The sequence below is a fragment of the Dermacentor silvarum genome, chromosome 8 (assembly GCF_013339745.2).
Source record: "Dermacentor silvarum isolate Dsil-2018 chromosome 8, BIME_Dsil_1.4, whole genome shotgun sequence".
Taxonomy (NCBI): Eukaryota; Metazoa; Arthropoda; class Arachnida; order Ixodida; family Ixodidae; genus Dermacentor; species Dermacentor silvarum.
The window spans coordinates 85,033,669-85,059,047 of NC_051161.1; the positions used below are offsets into that span (position 1 = coordinate 85,033,669).

The window sequence follows — 25,379 nt, forward strand, 5'->3', positions numbered from 1 at the left end:
TTTTCTTTGACAGGGGGCCCTAAACGTTATGGCAGTGAAATATTTAAGAAAATAGAAAGTATATTGTGAACTGCCACGCTCCGCAGTCCGTCCTATATAGCCTCATTCTCTGAATGGTGTCAAATAAAAGGGCTGACTCTATATTCATCAAAAACCTGAATTTTGCCCCATTCACATAAAAACACATAATATCGTCTTTCTACATTGTGTTCATTGTGAAGTGTTTAACGTGGTTCTTGAAATAAGGGATCTCGGTGTGCTTTTTCATAGTACGTTAGGCTTCTTCGTCCACTTTAAACGGCTGCAATACAACGCCTGCACACGTTTGGTTCCGTCTGCAGACTTACAAGAGATTTCAGTACCGCACATCTCCTCCACAAATTGTTCACATTCATCTGTCTCACATTATTTGAATACGCCTCAGCTGTTTGGAATGGCAAGAACAATTGAAATGGCCCGTTAATTGATCATGTACAGAAAAGGTTTGCGTACTCGTATATATGAACATTGTTTTCAGACTTCCCGTACCAACAGCTTTTTTAGTCTGGATAATCAATCACCCTACAATTCCGTCACTTAGTTACAGACGTAATCGTACCGACGGGCTTTTCTTACACAAAATCGGTCATGGAATTATAGAATGCTCCGTTCTACCAACTTTGATTTCACGGAGGATTCCGGAGAAGATTATCATAGAACAGTGACTCTTCCACGTTCCTGGCTCTTTCAGCAAACACTCGCCTTTCCATATAATGCGAAGTCTGTATAACTGTCATTTTCGCCATCTTGATATCTTTAAAATACGTTGTTGTGTTTCTGTTCCGAGCTTCGCACTTTCTCTTGAGCTTTCTTTGTAGCTACACTCCTCTCCTGTCATCTCATTGTTTCTGTCTCCTTCCGCGTGCGTACTTCGTCCCGCAATTTTCTTTCTTCGCCACCGTTCAGCTCTGGGCAGCATTGTAGACCCCGTCTAAGCGCTTGAATTTGCTAGAGGAAACAAGCAATCTGCCTAAATGCTATTCCTGGAATACAGCAAGCTTTCGACTCGGTTTCGCATGAGGTGATTGTTTTCGCCCTTACGACCTCGGAGATTTCAACTCGTCTGCTGCGCTGTGTGCACAATTTTCTGTCGGAGCGCCAGATAAAAGCGAGTGTCGCAATAATAACAATTGAAACCTGCACTATAAATAGCCGGTTCTCACAGGGCAGCATTTTATGGCCGCTTCGGTTGAACGCCGCACTCGGCGCGCTTGCAAGCCGCGGGCTTGGGGACAGTGACTTCCCTATAGGCATAGCTATTTATGCAGATGATATTGCTCTGTGCATAAGCGGCCCTTCGTACCTTGGTCCGCGGTTTCGTGCAAGCTTGCAGAGAGCTGTGAATGCGATTGCAGAGTACTTGGGCGAAGTTGGCCTGCAGATAATGCCCACTAAGTCGGCTGCAATAGCATATTATTCTAAACAACGCGCTCGTCAAATCATGGGCCTACTATGCCTTGACGAGACGCCGATAAGCGAGGTGCGACAGTACCGTTATTTCGGGCTTAACTGTGATTGAGCTCATCTTTTGGCGCCCTCCATTTGGCTTAGTGCGGCGTAAATCGCAATCCCTCCTTAAGTATGTGACACCTTTGATTGCTAGAGGTGCCGGTTGCGAAAAAACGACCGCTCTATAGGTGTATCAGTCATCTGTACTCACAAAAGTAACGTATGCGTTACTAGACCTGAACGTGCCGCCTAGTTTGATGTTCCAACTGGAGGACGATTATCGCGTTGCCTTCTGACTCATGCTTGGATTACCTTAGGAGGCGCAACCTGTTGCATTATTCACTGAAGCACATCAGTAACCCCTAAAGCTGTAAGCGGACCATACAGCTTTGTATCACATCGAGCGTCTGCACCACGCATCGAATGGCCAATTGCTTCTTTATCAACTTAATCACCGCCCGTTCTCTCGCATGGGAAAAATGGCCGCATTAATTATGACCGTTGCTGGCAGTTCTGAACATGCTGCTTCAGTTGCGCCTCTGCATCCGAGGTATCAACAAACATATATTCACCATTTATCTCACAAGCACTGCATACACAGAAAGTATAATATGCCTATTTCGGCAATATTTCAATTTGCGGAGTGAGATATATGTTCTAAATATTTCCACATTATCATAGATTATTCACTGATGCCTTTGTAAACAGTGACGGACAAGCCACCTCTGTCCCTTTTAATGCGTTAGTATTCATGGTATACTTCCCGTACGTTCCGGGGGCCTTCTGTATATGCTTGCACCTAACTCTTTAGCCGACTAACTGGGTGACTGGGTAGTTCTTGGTCGAATGGATAGCGCACTGGGCTGTTTTGTTGAAGGAACAGGATCCGAAAGCAGCCATCGGACTAACTAGGGTCACTGAGTTTGTGGCAATGTTTACATATATACGTAACGCTCTTCAGTGAACCTTTTTCACGCCGACTTGGCTCGCTGTAGATGCGGGACCGGGTAGGTATCGCTGTTCGAGTAAACTCTTTGACGCCGACTTGGAGTGCAGGGTATGTGTCGCTCGTCTTGTGCGGGTCTTCAGTTAACCTCTTCTAGGCCAACTTGGTTCACTGAGTACGTCCCAATAGGTGCGTGCAGCTCTTCAATCAACGTCTTTGACGCCAATTTGGGTAACTAGGCGTGTGCCACTGGGCATGTGGCTCTCTACAATGAGGAAAAAAGATCAAATTTGTACCAGTGTGAAAACTTGTTAATTGGAGGTTTCTATGTACCGCCTGATATTTCCCCGGTCTTGCTTGATAATGTCATATCTTCTATTGAAGGTTTCTCATCTTCCCGTAGCAAGCACAGAGGAATCCTTGTTGGGGATTTTAGTATAGCTGGAAATGATTGCAACATAGCAAGATATCCGCATTACAATCATTACATAGAGGACGAATGCAGCCAGCTGTTGTACTTTGTCCTTCTGTTGACTTCAGCAACATAACGTGATCGCCAATTCTTGTGGCAACGTCTCAGACCTTTGTCTCTCGAATGCTCAAGTTATAGATGTCTCGCTTGCGAACCCCCCTTGTGCGGCCGGATAAGTTTCACCCGTCACTAAAGATAACCGCCTCTGTGTGTGTCAGTCCTGAGGCAGAGCTCCTCCAGTGGCATTCTCGCTTCTTTTTTTTTTTTGTGAAGCCGTGTGATTATTTTGGTTTATACGATTTCTTGTTCACCGCCGATTGGTCGTTCGTTACAGACAAAATCCATGTTGATGACCAAGTAGATCAGTTCACGGAGCTTGTTTTGCGCATTGCGCGCAAATACATTACCCAGTACAGGCCTAAACGCTACAACTATCCTCACTGGTTCTCATCTGAACATATAACTGCCCTAAAGTATTAAGATCGCGCGCGCAGAAAATAGAGAAGTCTGGTACTTAATGATCGGAGAGAAAAATACCGCTTTCTTTTTATTGCGTAAAAGCCTCAATAAAGGGTATCAAGACTCGTATACTGCATTCTTGAAAAAGCGCGCCGCACCGGCCGGTAGAATTTCGGAACTGTATCCGCGCGTGCTCTAGTACACGTAGAGAGCGTTTTCACCTGCCCGTCTCTAGCGGAGTAGAAGTCCAAGCAGTCGCGGAATGTTTTGCTGCAATTTTCTCAACCTAATATAGAGCTTCAGGTTTCAACGCTGGCGTTAGCCAGCCGCACATGACGGTTCCTACATTTAGTGCAGTGTTGTTCGATGCAAAGCTCATCCACGAATGCCTTAAGCGCATGAAGCCTCCGCAATCTTGGGGCCCTGATGGCATCCCGTCTGTAATTTTAAAAGCTTATGGCAGTATTGTTGCCCCAGTATTGAAATCTATATTGAATAACGCTTTGAATACTTCCACTTTCCGTCCCATGTAGAAAACTACTCTTGTTTTTCCTGTGTTTAGGTCTGGCTGTAAAACCAATGTCTCCAATTATCGCCCGATTTCTCTTCTCTGTGCCACGTCCAAGATTTTTGAGCTTGCTCTTCACAACATATTATCTTTTAATGTGAAGAATACATTTATTCCGAATCAGCATGGATTCGTCACCGGCCGCTCCACTCTCACAAGTCTCGCAACCTTCATGGCACAAATCTCCGCGCCGGTACTTCAAAAGGTGCAAGTAGACGCCATATATTGCGACCTCAGTAAATCTTTTGATTTGGTAAGCCGCTCATGCTTGTCATCAAGCTTACGCACTATGGTGTTTGTCGTGTTTTTGTCACCGATCTCGGAGGCGTGCGGGTGTTAAAAGAGATGGAGAAGGCAGGCGCATGGCAACACAGCAAACAGATTTTTAATTGCACGCAAACTCAAAACCAAAATCCTCAAACTAAAAATCAAGCACACTAAAACATAGCGAACAAATACAAGTACAACTTAAAGCTCCATACACTAAACAAATTCTAATTAGCGCCTACACTTGTCTGTAGGCGGCTAATCCTTCAAAGTCAGGACACCCTGTCCTATCTCGCTGAAACGCACGCCTGAAACGCTACAAAGAGTCACCTTGCTGCACCCGTCGTTGCACTTGTGTTCCCCGCGGGAAGCTTGTTGGACCTTTCTTGAAGTCGTTTCTGTAGTTGTCTCTGCCTTGCCGTCGGCCCGTCAGTGCGCTTGTCTTAATTGCCGGTGTCTCAAACTTCGTCGGTGACCTGGCACGGCGTCAACTAGGCCCACCTGGATAGGCCTAGCGTCGGGATGCGTCGCAACTTCTGGAGTGCCGACCTGGCGTCCCGAGGAGAATCGAACGTGCCGGTCTGCCGCAGAAGGGGGATCCTCTCTGGGGTGCCCGGTCCTGCCGTGAGAGGCTGCAGCCAGTCCAGGAGCCTCGCTCGAACTTGCTGAGGTCAACAGCCACACCTTGGACGGCTAACGTCACGGACTCAGCCAGACCCCAAGTCTCCCGTCGCCAGAGTGTTGCTGACGAAGTGACCTTCCTGGCCCGGAGCCACGTCGATAATCAACGGACAGCGCCGTTCATCCCCTGATTACGCCTCGGGTCACGGGCCTCGAGGGCTCGTGCCGTTCCGAACACCGTGCTTCTCTTCTTTTTCGCGCCGCAGGCGGCCTGTTACATCGGACAGTGTTGACTCTTCAATTTTAAATATCTTGCGGAGTTATCTTATTGATAGGTCATGTTTTGTTAAAGTCAACGGCCAAACGTCTTCTTCTTCTTATATGGTAACGCGGTGTCCCTCAAGGATCAGTGTTAGGACCACTCGTTTTTAAAATTTGTAATAATTTGTCTGTGCCGCCTACATCATGTATTGGATGTGAAATAAATTTGATTTGATTTGATTTGATTTGACGTGCTTTCTGTCACTCGGCATTCTTCATTACTTGTATATGCCGATGACCTAAATATTTTAAGGCAATTCACACTGTTTCTGGCAGTCGCATCCTGCAGTCTGACCTGTTTTCTTTTTCTAAATGGTGCACAAATAATAACCTCACCTTGCATGCTGCTAAGACCAAAGTCGTGACTTTCACCCGCAAATCAGCAAGCATTCGTTTTTCCTATTCAGTAGATTCTGTAACATTGTGTAAGGTCCGTGAGATCAATGATCTCGGTGTATTTTTTGATACGACCTTACACTTTTCAGCTCACAGTAAACGAATGCCAATGCAGGGTATGCGCACTCTTGGCTCTGTTTAGAGACGGTCGAGAGTATTCAATTCTCCTACACCGTTCCGTAAGTTGTACACAACAAACTGTCTTCCTCAACTCGAATACGCGTCGGGCGTCTGGAACGGTACTTCTAAACTAACTGTGACATTATAGATCGGGTCCAGAAAAGTTTCTAAACATATATCATCACCTCTTTGCTAACACGGACTCTGGGCCTTGCTCTAGCACTGCTGGGTTATTGCCATTGCCCTTACTTCGCTGCCGACGTAATTGCATTGACCTTCTGTTTCCTTTCAAACTCCTTCACGCTATCCTCATGTGCTCCGACCTCCTCAGTTGCATCATTTTTAACATTACGCGCAGGATTACCAGAGAACACAGACCTTTCCATGTTGCTGTATGTCACCACCTGCTGTTGCTGCCTCAACCATCCACAGAATACATAGTCTTTATAATGCCCACTTTCACGACCTTGATATTTTTCACCACTCGCTGTCATTGTTCGGTTCTGAGCTTTCCATTGAGTCTTAGTTTCACATATTCTGTCACCGCTGTCAACACGCGGTGGGGTGGCACGCTAGGACCAGTGTTGTTTTGAGGTACCTTTCCAACTGCCGCGCTTCTTCAGCCTCTTCTAGATATGTACTCACCAATGTCAGAGCCGCCTTCGCTGATGATGTTTACAGGGAACATCGCATGTTACGCCATTGTTACAGTTGGACCGCAAACAATTTGAAATTACATTAAATGTGTCGTTTCTTGCGTTTCAGTATTACACGATATCATTATTAGATGCGAAGCATCTTATGCTCGGGGCTATGTCACTCCCTCCCTCCGCCGTGCGGCGTCCACTTCCGGTTCCGGTTCCGCTTCCGGTTCTTCCGGCTTCCGGAGAACGATTCCGGCGTTTGGCCCGAATGATCCCCAGGTGCTTCGCCCACTCATAAACATTCACTTCGTCCTCTCATTCTCCTCCCGCAACGCCGCGATGAGTGCCACGGACAGCGCCAGCGTCAGCGCCGTAGACAGCGCCGCGGAGAAGAGGGCTCGAGCCGCTGCCACGAAACGGCAGCGGCGACAGGCCGATCTGAAAACTAATGGGAACTTGAGTCGACCCCATGGCTGCTTCGCATACTACTCAGGGTTCCCCTACGGGAAGATGGTGTAATTTTTCGTTATGTGAGGCCTTGACTTCAAAGCATGAACAGATTGCATGCGATTGAAATTAAGCTGGACATCTTTTTGTTTACCTATTCCTTAAATACAACTTTGCCTCGTCTAGCTTTTTCTCTTTTTTCACGCCTTGTCTTGTAGTGGGTGAATTTTTTATTTTAAAATGGGCAACTTTCATCGCTCAATAGAAGTGAAATTGAAAGCAGGAAGAAAATGCTTGCAACCGTTTCACCTGATCCTCAACTGAGCCCTGGCCTATCTTCGCCGTTACCCTTCAAAAAATGGGCAGTGCATGCTTATAACAAACACTCTCCGAAAGAATAAGAGCGTCACCATATGTTTTGTTGTGGAGATCAACTTTAGATTGCTTTGCAACGTTTATTCAGCAATCAAATATCTAGAACCGGCAAACCATTGTTTCTTTTTACAGCGCAGCTGTTACGGCAGCCAGTTGCTTTCAAAAGTGTCCTGCGAAGACGAGTCTCATTAAAAAAAGTCGCAGTGTCGCCCGAAAGACGAAGCATCATTTGCGATAGCAAATTAGTAGAAAGCCATACGGAGTAAGGATAGTAGTTTTATCAGCTGCAACTACTTGGACACATTCGCTTCCTAAATGAATTTACAAGCATGGTGTCAACGCGCACAAGGAAACATGAATAGATCACACTCGATGACCGCACAAAATCGCTATCAAAACGCTGGCGAGAGCAAGCGCGCCAGCAGCAGCGAGCGAAGGTTCATGCGGTTTGTCGCTTCAAAGGAAACTGAGTGGCGAAAGCACAGTGCATACGAAAGCAGGGGCCGTGTTGCACATCGCTTTCAAGATACGGTGCGCGCGGCCACTCGCCAACGCGCAAAGCACAAGTACGCAGTTGCTTGCCGAGCAGAAGCCGCACCCCCTCCCACTCGCGTGGCCTTCCCGCTTTCGTCCTTTCGCCTGCAACATTCCAGTTCCCCTTGCGCTCGATCGCAAGATACACGTTTGGTGCCGCAGCTAAACGTCGCCTCCCCTCCCTTCCTTCCTCCCTCCCTCCCATCCCCCCGCGGCCTTTCGTACGACGGCAGACGCCGCGTTTGCTCTCCGCCGTGCGTTCGCTCTCCATGAAAGCGCGCGTCCCTCGCGCTTTTTCACTACAGCATACGGCGCGCGGCGACGATTTTATCGCCCTTAGACTTTATATGGAACCTCTCGACAACGACGACGACGCCGCGACGGAAGAAATCCGCTTGGAGTGTCCATATAATTGCTATCGCAATAAAAATTGTGACTGCATTACGGCGGCGTTTATTACTGAAAAACGAAAAACCGTACGGCTTTTGAGCAGATGTGTAGCCAAAGCTAAGACTACAAAAAAAGATGCCTTGCATAATGCGCAGCAACAAACTATTGGAGCATGATAACGGCACACTATTCTGAACACCACATTCATTTAAGCAGGTAATATAAGCTGCCACCCATCCCGAAAGCGGTGATCGTTCTGCAAGAGCCGTAGTAAAAAAGTGTTTTTGGAAATATAAAGAAATGTCATAAATATGGCTAGCAGACAAGAGTTGTACTGCCACATAATGTTTACATTTTAAGTATAGTGAGCTTGTATCACAGCATTCGTTTCAAAATACCGCTCTGTTGGAGAGGAAAAGTTATTCTCTTGAAAGGAGTATTATATTCCCGCACATGGTATGTTAAAAATCTAAACCCGGAAATGAGCGTCGACGCTGTTGTTGCGCGTCTCTGTTGATGTCATCCGCATCGTGCACGGCATATTATTTCTCGTTTGTAGTCTTAGCTTTGTTTGGCTCAACAGCCGTCAACGCTTTTTCGTTTTTTGGGGAGCTTTTGGCCACCGCAGTGAACTGCGTTGCGTGAAACGTAAAAAAAAACGCAAAAAAAGCAGGGACTGATAACTTGCGCTGATGGTGTTATAAGCTTTTAAAGCCAACGTACGTTTTTGTTGGTTTCGTACTAATGGCTTCTTTTTCTCGCTTGTGTGAGACGATATGAATTTTTTGACAACTTTCTTGCTTTGCCATTTGCTATAGGTAATAGGAACGCACCACTGACAAGGGCAAGAAAAACACTGAGTTAAACTATCCTTGACCACTATTGTAGGTTCCAAAACGATTCTCGCACGCAGACTCCGTTGCAATGAAAAAAATGCAGACCATAAAATAGAGCGCAATAAAAAACACACATCATGCGTAACGTTTATATACGAAGTGAACAAGCAATACCAACTCACAAAATGCGGAGGCGGTCGTGTTTCCTTTCACGGGTGGCAAGCTGTCATTACAGCTACGGAAGTAATTTGTGGCCTGTGGTACCCCAGAATGACGGAGCTACATGATGCACGTTCAGCGTTTCCCTTTCTTTCACAGGCTCTGCGACAACAACATTAATCTTGAAGCGAACTAACCTGCAACAAGAAAGCCAAGAAAAAAAATGAAAGGACAAAGAGCAACGTTGGCGCCTAAGGAGCAGAAGAATGCTACCCGTTAATGGCTTGTTTACGGTAATGTATCCACGCGTTCTTACTAGGCTGATGGTGCCACCAGAAGTTAAAGCGCCCCGCCCACACTCAGGACTCGAATTCTGTAGGCACCAAAGCAAAGACGCCATGATGGCGAACACGTGTGCAAGCGTTATGGCTGCTTGTACACGAAGCACGATGACAGGGATGAAAGACCACAGGCATACCTCTCAAGCACACACACACACACAGACATCAAAGATAAGCAGTCGGCAGAGAACATTCTGATTGCGAGTAATCCACTTAATTAGAAATGCTGCACACGTCTTTGTGAGCGTGCCGCTCGCACGTTCACTCACTCTCTTTCTCATACTCGCACTCACTCACTTTCCGACACTCGTACTCATCTGCTAACACTCAAATTTGCTCACTCGCTCAGCCACTCATTCACTCCCTCGATCGCTCGGTAAATCGGCCACTCACACATTCACTCGCTCCCTTACTATCACACTGAACTCGCACACGTCCATATACACAGAGTGTATATCGTCTAGGAACGTATTTGACGCCAACTTGGGTAACTATGTACGTGCCGCTGGGAATATGCCGCTCTAGAATGACGAAGAAAGATGTTTTGAGTTTCTCCAATGCAGAGCGGAATCGATCCCACGTCACAGGGGGTCGTCGTGGGCAGCAGCCGACGCATCAGCAGACTACACCACAAATGCACTGGTCATCCGACGCTTTCAATGAACGCGTTTCCCGCCAACGCTTTAGCGAACTGCACCGTGAATGTACGAGCACGGCCACTGGATTAAAAAAAAAACGGCCGTGGTACGAGGTGTGTGCAGCTCTTCAATGAACCACTCGCCCACTTGGGTCAATGAGTATGTGCCACTGAGTGTGCGGCGAGCGAGGGTACAATTCTCAGCGTTCGCAGGCAACAGCATGGCGCGCTCCTTTGTCTTTGAAGCCACGCGCGCGCACTTCTCGGCAGTGCTACTAGATGGCGCCGCGTCTCCAGAAAGCAACGCGAGAGAGGAGCCCCTTTGCCGCATGACACGTTTCACGGAGCGCCATGCATTTCGGAGGCCACGGACACGCTTCGCGGCAGCGGCGCCTGATGTCGTCGCGTATTCTTAAAGACGCGGGAACGAGGAGTCTCGCTGCACTTCACGCCTTATACATAACTCGTTTCGACAGTGCCAGTACGTTGTGTCACTATATTGATTCAATCATAGCGCACTTCCGTCGGCAGTCATCATGAGATGTGCTCCGCCGCTTTAAAAAAATTGTTTTTGTGATGATGTCACAACTCAAAGAACAGGCATGTTAGTTGAGATTCATGTTTGGGGGCACACCAAGGGACGAAGAAAGCGAGATGGCAAACACGGCGCTGAACTAACAGATGAATGGTTATTCTGCAAAACAAGAATACATAAGCTTGCTGAGCGCTTCACGCAATTTCCAATGAAATATTCAGCCGCAAAAATCGCAAGGGGACCCAAAACGAATAATATCGTCTTTCACTGAACTTCACAAAATAGGCAGACAGCTAGCAGGTTAAGTAGGTACAGCTATCCGATCAGTGGAAGCTAAACACGTGCATGCCATCAAGCCCAAAATTTAAGAAAGACACTTACCACTCAAGTAACAATTGTTGACAGATGTTGAATTATTTTTTCATAGGTGATAGGCCTCCATGACTACCCGCGAGACCTTATCCTGATGTCTGAACAATACTGTGTTCGTGCCTTCAAAGGCTGCTCTTATCGCTTTTGTCCATTGCGCTGCCCCTAACCATATATACAACACCTGATCACTGGACATCTCTTTACTGGTCACCAGCTGATGCAAAGCTACGTATAGAAATGTGTACGTTTAAGTTATGTCACCTCAAGAGATTGGCGACCATGTTTCAATGACCTCTTGTTGTGTATAGGGCTATATAGGCAAGTGGCAAAACATGGGCGTTAGCTTTTCTGCACTGTGAAATCTCATGGACAAAAGTGGCGCTACTCGTCCTCCCTGCCGATGTTAGGTGCAATGTAGCGCATGCTGGTATGTATTCCCCTACTAAAAATGTTTGATCCCTTCCTAGTCCCTTCATTGACGCTTTCTAGTCCCTTCAAACACTCTTTATTATCTGCAATGATTCGCCGGTTAAAGTATATAGAGCAATGATTGACGTCTAGCTCCAAATAAAGTTGACCCCCGTCTGTCCTCATCCCTCTTCTGAGACCGAGATTTTACGCGCTCGACTGGGGGAGAGGAAGAAAGCAGGCGTGAAGGGATGATGTTCGAAACCAGGGCAGCCGAACCATCTTCCTTCAGGTCGGTAACGCGGCGGCAACCGGCGCCTCTATCGAACCTCGGAGAGTGAATTGCCACTCGCCTGCGCATTATAGCTCATAGTGAGCGCGATAGTACGCTGGTGAGGCACACCGCTATGGCACACGGAGACTTGTCACTTAAGTGATGCCTTAACATAACTCAAGGCTACACTTGCAAACATAAAACGTTGCACGTATGTTACGTATTGGCAATGTTCAGACCGAACTATTTCTATTTCGATCAAGGCAGAGCTGTGGCAGCGGATATGGGCCATTCGCCATGTGATAGTGTGGCTATGTCGAAGCTCAAAGCATAGCAACGATCCGCTAATAACCTTCCCAATCGCAAAAAAGATTGTCGAGACCCCTCAGGAGAACGCTAAAACTTGCAACTCCACGCTCCAACGCGATCCCACGTACTAGCACGGCAAGGACGATAGACAGCGCCCTCGATGAAGTTGTCTATTCTTCGTGTGGCGACAGTAGAATTTCAATGCACTTAAGGATTGTACTTTCCATGGCTAGAAATAAAGGTGAACGATTCTCTAAGGGAAGTTTATTGTACTAGTAAGAATAAAGCATTATATTAGAAACAACAGTACAGGTGACAGTAACTTGGGAAAGCATGTACGATAATTCGTATAGATAAAGCAAAAAAAAAAAAAATCACCTCACCTTCCACTACGTGAAGATGGCCGAACAACGGAGCTGGGTTAGTTAAGCCGAGTGCTACACCCTAAGAGCAAGCATCTACCCGCTAATCAGAGTCTTTACAGGTCCCGCAGACCCTGAACTCTTCCACTGACGTAGAAGGGAATTCCTGCTCCATGACTTCAATGGCCTTGTAATGCTGCACGTCGTTGCGCACAGAGTTGAGTTGCGTCAGGTTTTGCTCGAACAGAGCCTGTCGCAGACCTTGCAGCTGTGACCAAAGTCTCGATCCAGGAATTTCCGCTTGTAGTGAGCAGTGGCTCCACCATTCAGGATGATTGCTACTCTACTTTGACGCCGTTCTAGAGCTTCTCGTTCGTGGAGCGCGGGTTCTTCATTGCGACGCCGCCGATGCGTTTCCGCGTCTCGGGCGCGCAGAAAACATAGCTGTAGCTGGGATAGAATGTAAGAAACCAATTATCCGAAGCTCCGTGTATACACCCAACGCTAACGCGAACTCCTCTTCCACCCCACTCCTCCGTTGACCTGCTTTTTATTATATGGACACTCCAAGCGGATTTCTGCCGTCGGTGTCGTTATTGCCGTCGCCGTTGCCGTGAGGTTCCGTATAGAGTCCAACAGCGATGAAATCATCGCCACGCGGCGTATGCTTGACGATTCGATGCTGGCTGACCGACTGTAAGGGCACCCTAGCCGGAACGGCTACCCAGGCTCCCCGAAGGCGTCTTTGTTCGCCGCTCCTAGGAACGAGGATCTCCGCAGAAAGTGCGAGCGTAACCTCCGGAGAGAGAGAGAGGAGGAGGAGGAGGAGGAATAAACATTTATTTCGGAACCAGCACTTTAAGATGGCCGGGCCTAAGCCTCCCATGAGGGGACGTCGAGGGCTTGCCTCGCCGCCGCCTCACGGGCGTGCTGGGTCGCCCAGGTTTGGTCGTCGAGGGCGGAGCTCCGCAGAGCCTCACGCAACCTCGACGAGAGGGTCGTGGTGTTAATTTGTGTGTACTGTGCTGGGCACTCCCACAGCATATGCGGAAGCGTAGCCGGGTGAGTGCCACAGCACAGGCAGTTGGGGGTATTGTAAACTTCAGGGAATATAAGGTGGAGGCGGGCGGGTGAAGGGTACGTATTTGTTTGTAGCAGACACAGGGTGGTTCTGCCGGGCGCAGACACAGCCTGCGCCCGGCAGAACTTGGGGTGAGGTGGGCGGAAGGTTCGGCGACTAAGGTAAAATGCCTTAACGTGATCGTTGTAAGTAGTCAGACTGTCCCTGGTGTCCAACTCGTCTCCAGTGTCTCCGGCGCGGTTGACTAGTCCTCGCGCAATCTAGTGGGTGACCTCGTTGAGGTTGGGGAGGTGTCGATGGACAGTGCCCGCGTGGGCCGGGATTCATGTCAGGGAGATCATGCTTTCTTTAGAGTGTGGGGCCTGGCGGAGGATACGAAGAGCGTGAGGAGAAATACGGCCTTTGCTGAAGTTAGTGACGGCTGAGCGAGAGTCACAGAGGATGGTGTGACAGACAGACAGAGAAAATTAACTTTATTAAAGGGCCTGAAGGGGCCTGGGCCCCCCTTACGTGGGCCGGCTCGGTGGCTCCGCCCATGTGGGGACTGGGAGTCGGAGCTCGCCAGCCACCTGTTGGGCCTTCTGGACGGCCTGGTGTTGAAGGGCCCTGTCGGGGCTCCTGAGGTGGTTGATCCAGTCATCCTCCGGTTGAGATGAAAAGCCTCTGACCGAGTCGTCAGCGGTGTGCGAGTACCATTTCGAGCCAAGGTATATCATGCGCGAATATTTGCACGTGATTAACGGCAGTGAAGTGCGCATTCCCGGAGGAAATTCGTCATTGGCACCTGACGCCGTGCCAACGCTTTTGCCAACTCTTTTGCATACCTTTCCGTCGCAGCATCTATGCAAAGGACCGAGAGGAAAACGAAAACAGCACAACCTGCTCAAGAAGGAAGCAAAAAGCAGCACAAGCCTGATGCACCTGATGAAGTCTACGACAGTGGTGAAATGGATAGTATACATGTTCGAAACCTGACTGTCGCCACTAGTGCACGGCTCTCAATTGAAGCCATTCGCATGCTTGAAGTTCCCTAAAAGTACTGGTGTCGTATAGAAACAGATGGCCACTGCGGTATGATATTTGCGACGACATCGATAAGCAAGCGTACAAAGCTGGAGATTTCTCATGAAAAAGCTGTGTGCTTTACGTTCACTGAAGGGGAAATTGTCGCCGAAGTCTTCTATCATGGTGTGTGTGTGTGACCAGAAACCCGTGCGATCTATTTCTGAAGCCACATCCGTATTGGAAGAAGCTGAAACAAGTCTTGTGTGCAAGGGAGTGATGTACAAACAAGAATTCAAGCCGCTTTCTTCTCAGCTGACCGCACATCTTCGAGCTGAAGCAAACACTGCTGGACGATCCGTGTTCAGTGTGCGCTGCTTTGGAAAAGTTTCTTCTGAAGGTAAGTAGACGTAAAGTGCATTAGGACGCCCATAACGTTTCCACATTGTCTCAAATGTTCAAGTGTGCAATTTTAACGCCTGAATTGTTTGTTTATTTGCAGGACCAATGTGTACAGAATGCAATGCCCTAAGGAAAGCGTTACTAACAAGAAAGTCGTACATTAATTCTCGTGTACGCCTTCCTGCAAAGAAAACCCTTTCTTCACGATTGACGCAACAAAAAAAGAAGACGGCACGTCTTCACAATGAGGCAAATGTGGGCAAGGAAAAGTTGAGTGCAATGCTAGCCAAGAATGTGGCAATTGCTGAAGAAGAATTGAATGCAAAAGTAGCTCGCCTGCCAGAGAAGCAACGTGAGGCAACTGTGTACATATTTAAAGCTTCGTGACGGAAGAGTAAGAAAGGCATGATGTTCGCGAATGAGTGGGTGCTCGAATATTTGATTATGAAGCTGAAAAGTGCGAAGTTGTATGAGCATTTGAGACTGGAAAAAGTCTTAGTTCTCCCTAGTAAGACAAAAACTTCGCAAATATTTGAAGTGCTACAGAAGTGGGTTTGGATTCAGCCATAAAATTTTTGATGTGGTGAAACAAAAGACAAGCACTATGGACGAGTTTTCATGTCACGGAGGCCTCATCGTGGATGAGATGAAACTCTCGGAACACCTGTCGGTAAACAGTGAGGGCCACATTGACGGCTTCGTCAACTATGGTCAATTTACGTCTGAGGAAGATAAGCACACTGTGTGATCATGGCATGGTAGTAATTTTTGTGCCCTTTGTGGGAAAGTGGACACAAATGCTCGCTGCATTTGCGACCCATGGAAACGTAAATGGGGACCTGCTCACAAAGGTAATGCATGAAGCTGTCATTTTAGCTGAAAACGCAGGACCCAAATTTGATTTTATTACGTCCGACGGTGCCACTTGGAACCGGAAGATGTGGTCTTTAATGGGCATCAAAGCATCACTGACAGAAACGAAGTGCAGCACATTGCATCCAGTGGACCCAACGGGCAAACTTCATTTTTTGTCAGACTTTCCCCACCTGATTAAGTGCCTGCGGAATGGACTGCTGAGGTCAGACTATGAAACACCCGATGGCCGGGTAAGTTGTTTGTAGGGTTGCCAGATGGCCCCAACAAAAAATAGCCAATGATCTCAAAATGTAGCCCAAAGATAGCCAGACTCAAATTTTTTGTGACACTAAAGTAGCCAAAAACATAGCCAAAAGTTTGATGATGTCCTGAAGGTGTCTTATAGATTGTGCAGATGGTTTACCGCGTATTTCCGGCTCCAAAATAACTTCCGCCGCATGCAACCAGCTCAACAGTGGCCCTCAAGATCTGCGTAAATAATTCTAGCGGCAGCTGCCACACAGACATGGATTCAGACACCACTTATTGTTACAACGAGCTGAAGTATTTCGTTTCCGATTGATTCATGACGCTATCAGTATTTACTGAGCCACGTTGTGAGCTAACTTTAGTTGACGCCTCGCTTTACTCGAGGCATTTTTCTATAAGCGTCGGGCAAAATACTGCCAGCTCCAGCCTCCAGGATCAGCTTTGAGTGGTCACGATCGAGTGCCCAAGCGGCGGCCCGAGCTCAATGCGTTTTAGAATTGTGTGGCCTTTTTTAAGCTTGATTCACAAAATTAGCATGTTATTTCTATCTCGCTCTCTCTATTTCTCAATTTTGTATTTTTTACTCGAAAGCAGCTTGACGCTGAGTTAGCAAATGCTGCCGCTTAGAGACACACTGGACTCTGGAGAAAACTTGAAACCTTCTTGCATTTTCCTCGTGCGAAGAAGGGACAGTTGTGACTGCAATAGTGCAAAAACGGAACGACATGCTGGCCCGTAGCAGAAGAGGTGAACTAAAGTTTCAATTGCCACCTGGATTACGGCGCTGGCAATAACCCAGGTGCTATTAGTATCGAAGCGTTGAACTGTGCAATATTTAAAGAGGGATTCCCTGGCATGATTCGTGCAATCTGAAAACGTGTGCGTAATTTTCTGTGCATGCAGGCACGAATGCGTGTGTTGCTAAATTTCCGAGGGGGCTGTTTACCTTACCTTCAGTGAGATTTGAAAAAAAAACAACAAAGAAATGTAATTCCACTAGACAACACATACATGCGCGGCGACGATGTTACCGTGTTTGAACATTAGACGCAACCTCACAGCGACGACCACGACCACGGTAGAAACGCGCTTGGAGTGACCATATAAATGCTATCGCAATAAAAGAAAATACCTCTTGCTCATTTACCTGTTATTTTAGCACAGACAACCACTTTTGCTAAACCTACTGAAAGCATTCTCACATTCCAAAAATACTCATTTTACGGGTAGTCAGCCCGCCGGGGCAGAAAACAGTAAAGGAATTGAGCCCGTGCACTCTGATAACTAGTTCTTGGCGAACACACTCGGCACGACCAGGCTGACATACCCTCCGTTACCGTCACTACGTCACACTAAGTGAAAATGGAGCACGTGCGTTCTTGCTTATGCAAAAAGAAAACGCAATAAATATCCTATAGCGCATTCGATTATGCTTTCTTTAATAAAGTCGGTGGGCCGGCAATATCTGTGTGTTTCCAAAGACTAGAAGGGCAAGAGGGGACGGAACGGCAGCGGACCTCCACGCGCGCCGTGGCGTGGCTACCGATCGAGATAACGGCAGACGACCAGCGAGCAAAAAGTGCGTCCACCGCAAGTACGAAGTGCGCTCGTGCCTGGGCCAAAGTTCGTGATCATGTGGGAGCCTCACGCAAGACCTTACCCTACCTTAACACATCCTCATTCTCAACTGCAATATTCAAAATTTTGAATGGCTTTATGCTTTGCAGATGCAAGAGTTGCCTTCGAATGCGGAATGAATTTCGGACATTTTGTAATAGAGTAACACATTTGCCGAATTTCTTACTCCATTCCGAAACAACGCACCACCAGACGCTTTTAAAACGAAATATGCGCATAAAGTAAAATTTACCTTTGAAAGAGGCGTCCTTCTCCCATTCCTTCTTATATGCACGGCTGTATTTCGCCCACTTGCCCATGCTTAGTTTTGAGAACGGTTTTCTTACTGAACCACGCGTGAAGCGGCTGCAGATGGCGCTGAAACCAAAACAAAAAGAGAGCTTAGTCTGGAAAGACACGGCAGCGATCGCTTAACGCCATCCACTCAGTGCCGAAATTGCCTAAAAACACAGCCTTCGAGACTGCGCATGCCTACATAACTTTTTAGCAGCAATGAGCTTTGGGTTTTCATAAACCGGCGTTCCCAAATTTTGTCAGTGCTGACGTGGTCCCCGGGATCCGGAAGTCCTTATTACAAAAATAGCCCAGATATAGGCATGTAGCCAACTCGGAATTTTCGACACCAAGCCGCGTAAAAAGTAGCCCAATTTGGCTATTAATAGCCCAATCTGGCAACCCTAGTTGTTTGTGGTCTCCTTGGATGCCATGCAATTTTATTAATGCACTTAGTATCTGTTTCTAACACTTAATTGCTTTGATAATTCTTCCAGGTATCTTTGCACTTTGTCCGCAAAGCTATGGCACTGGATGGTTGCAGCGTCACATTGCAGGCAATGCATGGAATCACCGGAAGCCACACAAACCCCAACAATTTTGAAAGGATGAGGGTATCGTTGGTTTTTCAACTTTTTGGAGAAAATTGATTCATGGACCACAGCTCTAAAAGAATGGAATTGAGGATACGTGTGGTGACATCACACCTACACTGAAGTTTTTCAAGTAAGCATCATCACATTATGGTTATATTGTGACTGTACCTTTCGCCTTGCGTATAGCAGTCTATCTTAAGAGCGTTGCTCACAAACACATGTGCATCCTTCTTTCGTTCGTTTCACAGGATCATCCATAACCTTGTGCAAGTCATGACATCACGATTCCAGCTGAAGCTCTGCGCCCAAACTCAGCATCTGTTGACAAGCTGCGGTCGTTTCAAGAGTTTCTGTCATCGTGGGAAGTCCACATGAAGGGACAGAAAGGGTTCTTAGGCCAGTCTACAGCGACAGGGCTGCTAGTGACAGTTTCAGTGTGCTTTCTCTGCTTCAGTATCTCACTAAGAAACTAGGCTACAAGTACCTTATGACATCCAGAGGAAGCCAAGATCCTGTTGAGCATGTTTTTGGTATTATCAGGCAGTCATCTGGATGTAATACGCATCCCACACCACAGCAGTTTATTACCACCGTAAACTAAACTGCTTGAGCTTCAACAATCTTGCCCACTCAGTGTCAAAGGGCAACTGTGAGCCTGCAGTTGTCCACGCCCTTTTGCCCGCAAATTCTGGCGCCGAGAATTTTTCATCTGGTAAACACCACATGAAGGAAAAATTTAGAGATAATGACAACGTAGCCGCCGTGCAGACGTTACTCACAGAAAGTGCGTGAGATCATGCACCATGCGTTACCGCTGCCAGTGATAACCGGCTGACGTTTTACATAGCGGGGTACGTAGTTTGGAAGTGTATACTGAAGACAAGATGTGAGGAGTGCCTGAAACTTCATCTAATGCAAAGGAAGTCTGCTGAAAATCTAAACCTAGCTATGTTGACACGCATGAAGGACAATGGTGGCCTGGTTTAACCTTCTAGCCTGTTGTATAAGTTTGTCCTGGATCTAGAAAAAGCTTTCACAACGTGTTTCAGTTTGCTGGAACTGCACTCTGACAGCATACTAGACATCCTAAGTCAAGTTAAAGCGAATCAGAAAAGCCAGCTTGGTTGTTCTGACCATTCTGAGGGCATTGTGGCTGAGGTCACAGTTTTTTACATCACCACTCGGCTCCACTTCCTAACTAAAAGCATAAACCAGACTAAGGCTAAAAAACTCGAAGCCGCCAAGCACTTAAAGCTCAGTAGGTGTTGAGTTGTGCTCATGTCTATCTGACGTACCATTTGTACTGCGAATGTTTGGAATTGCTTTGAAAAGTTGTTAAATGAATGAAATAAAGAGATGACCTTGTTTTCATGTTCAATGCTGAGCACTGTGTCCTGAACCGTAACCTCCTATATATTAAGTCTGCACCACAACTGTATTGAGTTAACGCCAAACGTGTATGCCAGCAATGAATCGCGATCGCTCTGTAGCGAAGGTTCTGGACGCGGGTGGTAAATATATATATATATATATATATATATATATATATATATATATATATATACATATTTTGTAAAGGAAAGAACAGGAGACAGAGACACAGCACCCATTCACTGGGCCGGCTGTTCTATTCGCCCCTCGTCGTCTTTCTCTCCCAGAGCCCGCGTTGCGAGCGCTCGCGGCCAAGTTCACTTCCTCTTTACACTCGGCCACGCTGCAACTGAGTGAACGGTGCACTCGCAACAAAGAAACTTGTCCAGGGTGTGAGGTCGTCGTTGGTGAGCCATCCAGCGCGCCACCCAGCTTCTCTGGTGAGCGGCACTGGCTGTTGCGCGCTGGTCGCAGGCCTTGCCGATTGTTGTTGGAAAAAGATGACCACACATTGTCCGATAATGTAGACCGGAACATAATGAGCAGCACAGGTGCCAGGTCCATCGGCTCCGCTTTGTTGCGGTGGCCACCATGCCTTGGGCGCCGCACTGACTCTGAATGGCGCATCTTCACTCCTGCGTGGATGTCGCGCTTAACGGCGACAGCACCGATAGGGGCAGCAAGGGTGTTCTCAGAAATAGAGGACCGTGGTAATGGGTCGTTCTGCCAAATGGTCTTGACGGCCGCTGACGCTTGTTTGAACGCTAAACCTGATATCCTGTAGCAGGAATCGGAACTGAAGGACGGCCACTGCCACTGCCGCTGGAACCACGAGGTGTTGGCGTTGGTTGCGTCTGAACACTAGAAGACACCGAAGTGCTGCCACTGTTCCCCTGATGCGGTTGTGGCCCCGGGCAACAGACATCCCGCAGTAAAGGCAGCCCCGTGATGCCCGGTACAAGTGGAACTTCCGAAGACGATGACAACGACGGTACTGGGCAGAGGAAGCCCTGGCCAGAGGGCTTGGCGTGTGCCGGAGTGGGGCTTTTGTTGCGCTGCTCCTCGGCCCTCAGCAGCAGCAGATCCACGGCGGATGGATCCGTGTCCCAAGGGTCGCAGCACTGGGCATTTCCTGCGTTGTCCCCACATGCTTCTACTTCCGACACCGCTGCGGATGCAGCTTCATCCGCTGTCTTGTAGGTCTCACCTCCGGGCCCGCCATGGATGGTGGTGGACGCCGACGTGGAGCTGTTCGAACGGGAGGCCTATGGCCGATGCGGTGGCGGCTGAGGTCTCGACCCGCCGCCGCTGCTGCCGAACCATTGGTTCTCGGTCGCGATCTTCGACGACGATGTGCCGCAGTTGATGCTCGGGATGCTAGGGGCAGCACAGGAATAAGGGAGGCGGCCACCAGATGGCTCTATCGGAAGCGGATTACTAGCGGAAGCGGTGGTCATCATGCGCTTCCCGTCGTCTGGGGTAAAGCAGACGGCGACCCCCGGTGAGCCGGCGTCTCCGGCGAGGCAGCCTGCAGACCGCTCTGTCGACGCGTTGCTGACAACATCTGCCGCAGCATCGAAGCAGTGGCTCGCCGGAGCGCCGTGCGCAGAACTTCGCTGGTCGGACTCACCGCAGGTATGAGGAAGTGGGCCGAAAGCAGCCATCAGAGCTGCACTCCATTCAGGCCACGACCCTTGTTTATTGCCTGCGTATTTGTCCCATGCCTTGGTGGCACCGCAAAGTCGTTTCGCGGCAACCAGCCATCTTGTGTGGTCTGGCCAGGCATGACGATCACCCAGGGCATTGATGTTGCGAACCCAAAGGATGACGTCGTCTTGAAAGTCGCGAAACGTCGGTATGTCCACGAATGCCAGCTGCAGGTAAGCGTGGACGGCGTTCCCAGGTAAGACGCAACCGCTGACGGATGCGAAGGCGCTCGTCATACCCTGGAGCTGTTGTGTCAGCAACGAGATGGCTGGCATGACGTCCGCCAAGCTGCCGGCTGAGTCGCCCGTTGAGCCAGGGGTGGAATTCGCGCCCACTGAGGCGGCGGCAGCACTCGGGCCAGCCGGACCAGTGGCCAAGGGAGCCTGAACGGCATCCGTTGAGCCAGAACTGGTGGCGGATGCGGCACTCACTGCAGCCGGAAGCATGGTCAGGGGAGCGTGAACAGGATCCCTAGCTGGCTGAGATGTCGATGGGGCACGGATAAAGGGCATGGGAAGCGTGGACGGCGTTCCCTGGCCGCAGCAGCAACGTAAGACGGCGAGGATCCATGTCTAAGGCAGCGTGGACTGGCATGCCTTGGCGGATCGGACCTTGAGGTAGTCCCAGGCGCGGCATCTATGCGAAGGGAAGCGTTGGCGGCGTTCCCTCGCCGGAAGGACCCTGGACGGCGCGAGGCCAGAGGACGCAAGGTCTCCGCAGCACGGTGCTTAAAGCCCAAACCGCATTCACGCGATTTTGTGCGTGACGGCGACGAGCGACGGCTTCGAGCGACGAAACGGGCCGTCGCGTGAACAGATCGCTCCGTCTTTTCGCTCAATCGCTCGGTTCTAGAAATCTAGAATTCGTCGCTCGTTGCCCGGAAGTGCTATGAGCGACTAGCCAATAGCGCGAAGCAGGAACTGGATACACATCAGTCAAGCACTACCGATTGTCGCACGGAACGAGCAAACGCCTAGATTTTGATACGTGGAAGAAAAATAACCTAGTGCAAAACCTTTAAAAATATTTATGCTGCTCTTTACACTAACACACATCAACTTAAATTAATAAAGCAAGCGTCACGCCAGTTTCGGTGAGTATTTGCTGCCCTCATACCAGCAACACCGGGGAGACGTCACTCAAAGTCGTCGCTCGCATGCGGTTCGACTTGTAGGCGACGAGCGACCGCGACAGCCCTCTCCATCGCGTCGCTTGTCGCGGTCGCGCGCAAAATCGCGTGCATGCGGTTTATACTTAAGGCTGAAGCCCCTTAAGACTTGGCTTTCGTCGACTGCGCCATTGTAAACGAAAGAACAGGAGACAGAGACACAGCACCCGTTCACTGGGCCGGCTGTTCTGATGATGATGATGATGATGATATCCTCAGAACATGGCTCGTACCCACTCCGGGGGATTGGCCAAGAATTGTGCACCTGAACTTTTAGATACGGTTTTTGAAACTACTGTTACAGTGCAATTTAGTAATCAGAACAGACAGAATAATTTTCCTCTACTGCACTTTTTATAATATAAACGTCATGCTCTATTGTAAAGTATAGATTTAAAATTTTATTCGTTTTGTTGATTGAATGAAACCACAAACGGCATCAAACACGCCCCTGTGGCTAAAGTCGAATACCGAGGCACCGATAGAGAGTACTATTTCTGATGTCAAATTTACCCCTTATTTAGCAAGCGGAATTTCAAGAAGTCTTTTTCTTTGTAATTTATACCGACGACATATTAAAAAGTAGTGTTCTACGGTTTCTATTTCTAGAGAGAATGGACACAGTGGCGATATCGCCAGACCAGCCCTGTGTAAATATAGGTGTAATGGTGGGACACGGCAGCGCAGTTTCGTGATTATTACTTCCGATTGTCTTGATGGACACCAATGTATTTTCCACGGAAATTTTAGGTGCTCAAATTCAGTCCATGATGTTATTGTTTCAGTTATATCTCTACGAATTGAAAAATTCCGATATCTGATCGCGGTTATTTGTGCCACCACTGGAAGGACCGATATTATTGGTCCATTCAGGGATGCTCGCGCTAATGAATCGGCCATTTCATTGAAATGTAATCCGCAGTGTCCTGGTACCCATAATAACTTTACAAGATTCAGCTGGGGGGGGGGGGGGGGGAACTAATGTTAGAAACGTCTTTAGAGCTGGTGAATTAGTTGAAGCTGTAAGCGCAGTACAGACAGAAAGGGAATCTGTTATAATAACCAGCGCTGGATTCATTTAAAGGGAGTTTACTCAGTGCAAGAATCATTGCTAAGAGCTCAGCTTCAAATACGGGAGTAAAATTTGGCCAAACGACACCGAGAAAATGCCTATGCCTGCCTTATCGTCATTCACAGAAGCGTCAGTGGCTATTATGTTAATTGAGTGTACTTGCGCAAGGTAATCTTGCAATATATTATTTAATAACTTGACTGAATGAAACTTAGGGTTCTGTGGGAAAATTTCATCGAATTCAATCTTTAAATTCTGATTTGAGTCATATGATGGAATAACGTCTCGTATTTTTACATTTAAACTGTCTAATTGTTTTTGTACAAAAATAATCTGTGAGGTGTGAAAACGTGGCCGATGAGCTAGAAAGAAGGAGTTTGGATCGTTTATAAATACATACTCGGGTCGTCTAATTGGAAAACTGTAAACTTTTAGAAATGTTTGTATCGTTAAGATGCGGAATCTGCAGGGCAATGTTGGTAGGCGCGCTTCCTGATAAAGAACATTGTTTGCTACAAACCTAGGGAGTCCCAGGCACAGGCGCAGGGCTTCATGCTCCAAAAGAACCAGTGGCTTAGTTTTATAAGCAGGGCTTCCTGAGAATAATACACAGCCGAATTCCAATATTGGACACCTGTACATTTTGTATATCATTATGAGAGTGTCCCTGCGTAGCCCATACTTTCGGTTGCTCAGTCTGCGTAGTAAACCTAAAGCACGCTGTGCCTTAGATGCTACATTTTCTATAGGTGGGCTCTAGTTGAGTTTTCCATCATAAATGATACCTAATTATTTAAGAGACTCAACCTGGAGAATTGGTTCTTGATTGTAAACTATAGAGACTGAAACCGGATCCGTTAGTGGGAACACCAATATTGCGCTTTTACTTACATTTAATGTCATATTAAAAAGCGGAATATTGTCTTCTTTTTCTAGCGAGTTGTATGCGGCTCTCTAAATCAGCATGGGCACACCATATAGAGCAGTCAGCTCTGAAGCCTATTTGATTTGGATTCAATATTAAATTATCCGACATCCAGACAGTAATTCTGTAATGTAGAATCCTCTCTATGAGTTTGACCATATATATTAGAAGTAAGAGAGATAGGTCTGATATTTTCTATGGTGTAACCTAATCTTTGTTTTTTAGGTATTGGGATTACATTAGCTAGTTTCCAATCGTATGGTATCCAAGCGTTGTTTAGAGAATAGTTTATAATGCTTAGGAGGTCACAAGGAGATAGTTCGAATAAAATTTTTATCATATGCACTGTAATTCTATCAGGACCTGGAGCTGACAAGGGTAAGTTTCGAATTACTTGAGCTAATACAGGCACAGTAACTTCGTTAAAGTCTGACGTTAGGGCTGGTTTTTGCAAGTTTTGTGACATAGACGACATGAATCTACGCTCAAGGCCTTTTGGAATCTGTTCTAGTGATTTTACCATTTCATCAGATGATAGAGTTACATAATCAATATTGGTGGTGGCCGAATTTTTCGATTTCGCATATATCTAAACAGCGCCTTTTTGTTTTGGGGATTTGAAAGGAAATCAGAGTGTTTCCTATTATAATCTTCTTTAGATTTAGCTACTGTGCGTTTAAATACAGCAGCGTAAAATTTGTAATCAGTCTAATTTTCGGGGGACTGGTTATAAAGTAG

At 47.6% G+C, this 25,379-nt stretch overlaps 1 protein-coding gene across 1 annotated transcript in view; it reads left to right on the plus strand.

Annotated features, from left to right (window-relative positions):
• The first annotated feature begins 15,370 nt into the window (after positions 1-15,370).
• LOC119462255 (endothelin-converting enzyme 1) overlaps positions 15,371-25,379 on the plus strand; it is a 31,842-nt gene continuing 21,833 nt past the window's right edge. The window contains exon 1 of the mRNA XM_037723599.1: positions 15,371-15,508. Within this exon, the coding sequence (XP_037579527.1) occupies positions 15,371-15,508 (138 nt within the window). The remainder of the gene's footprint in view (positions 15,509-25,379) is intronic.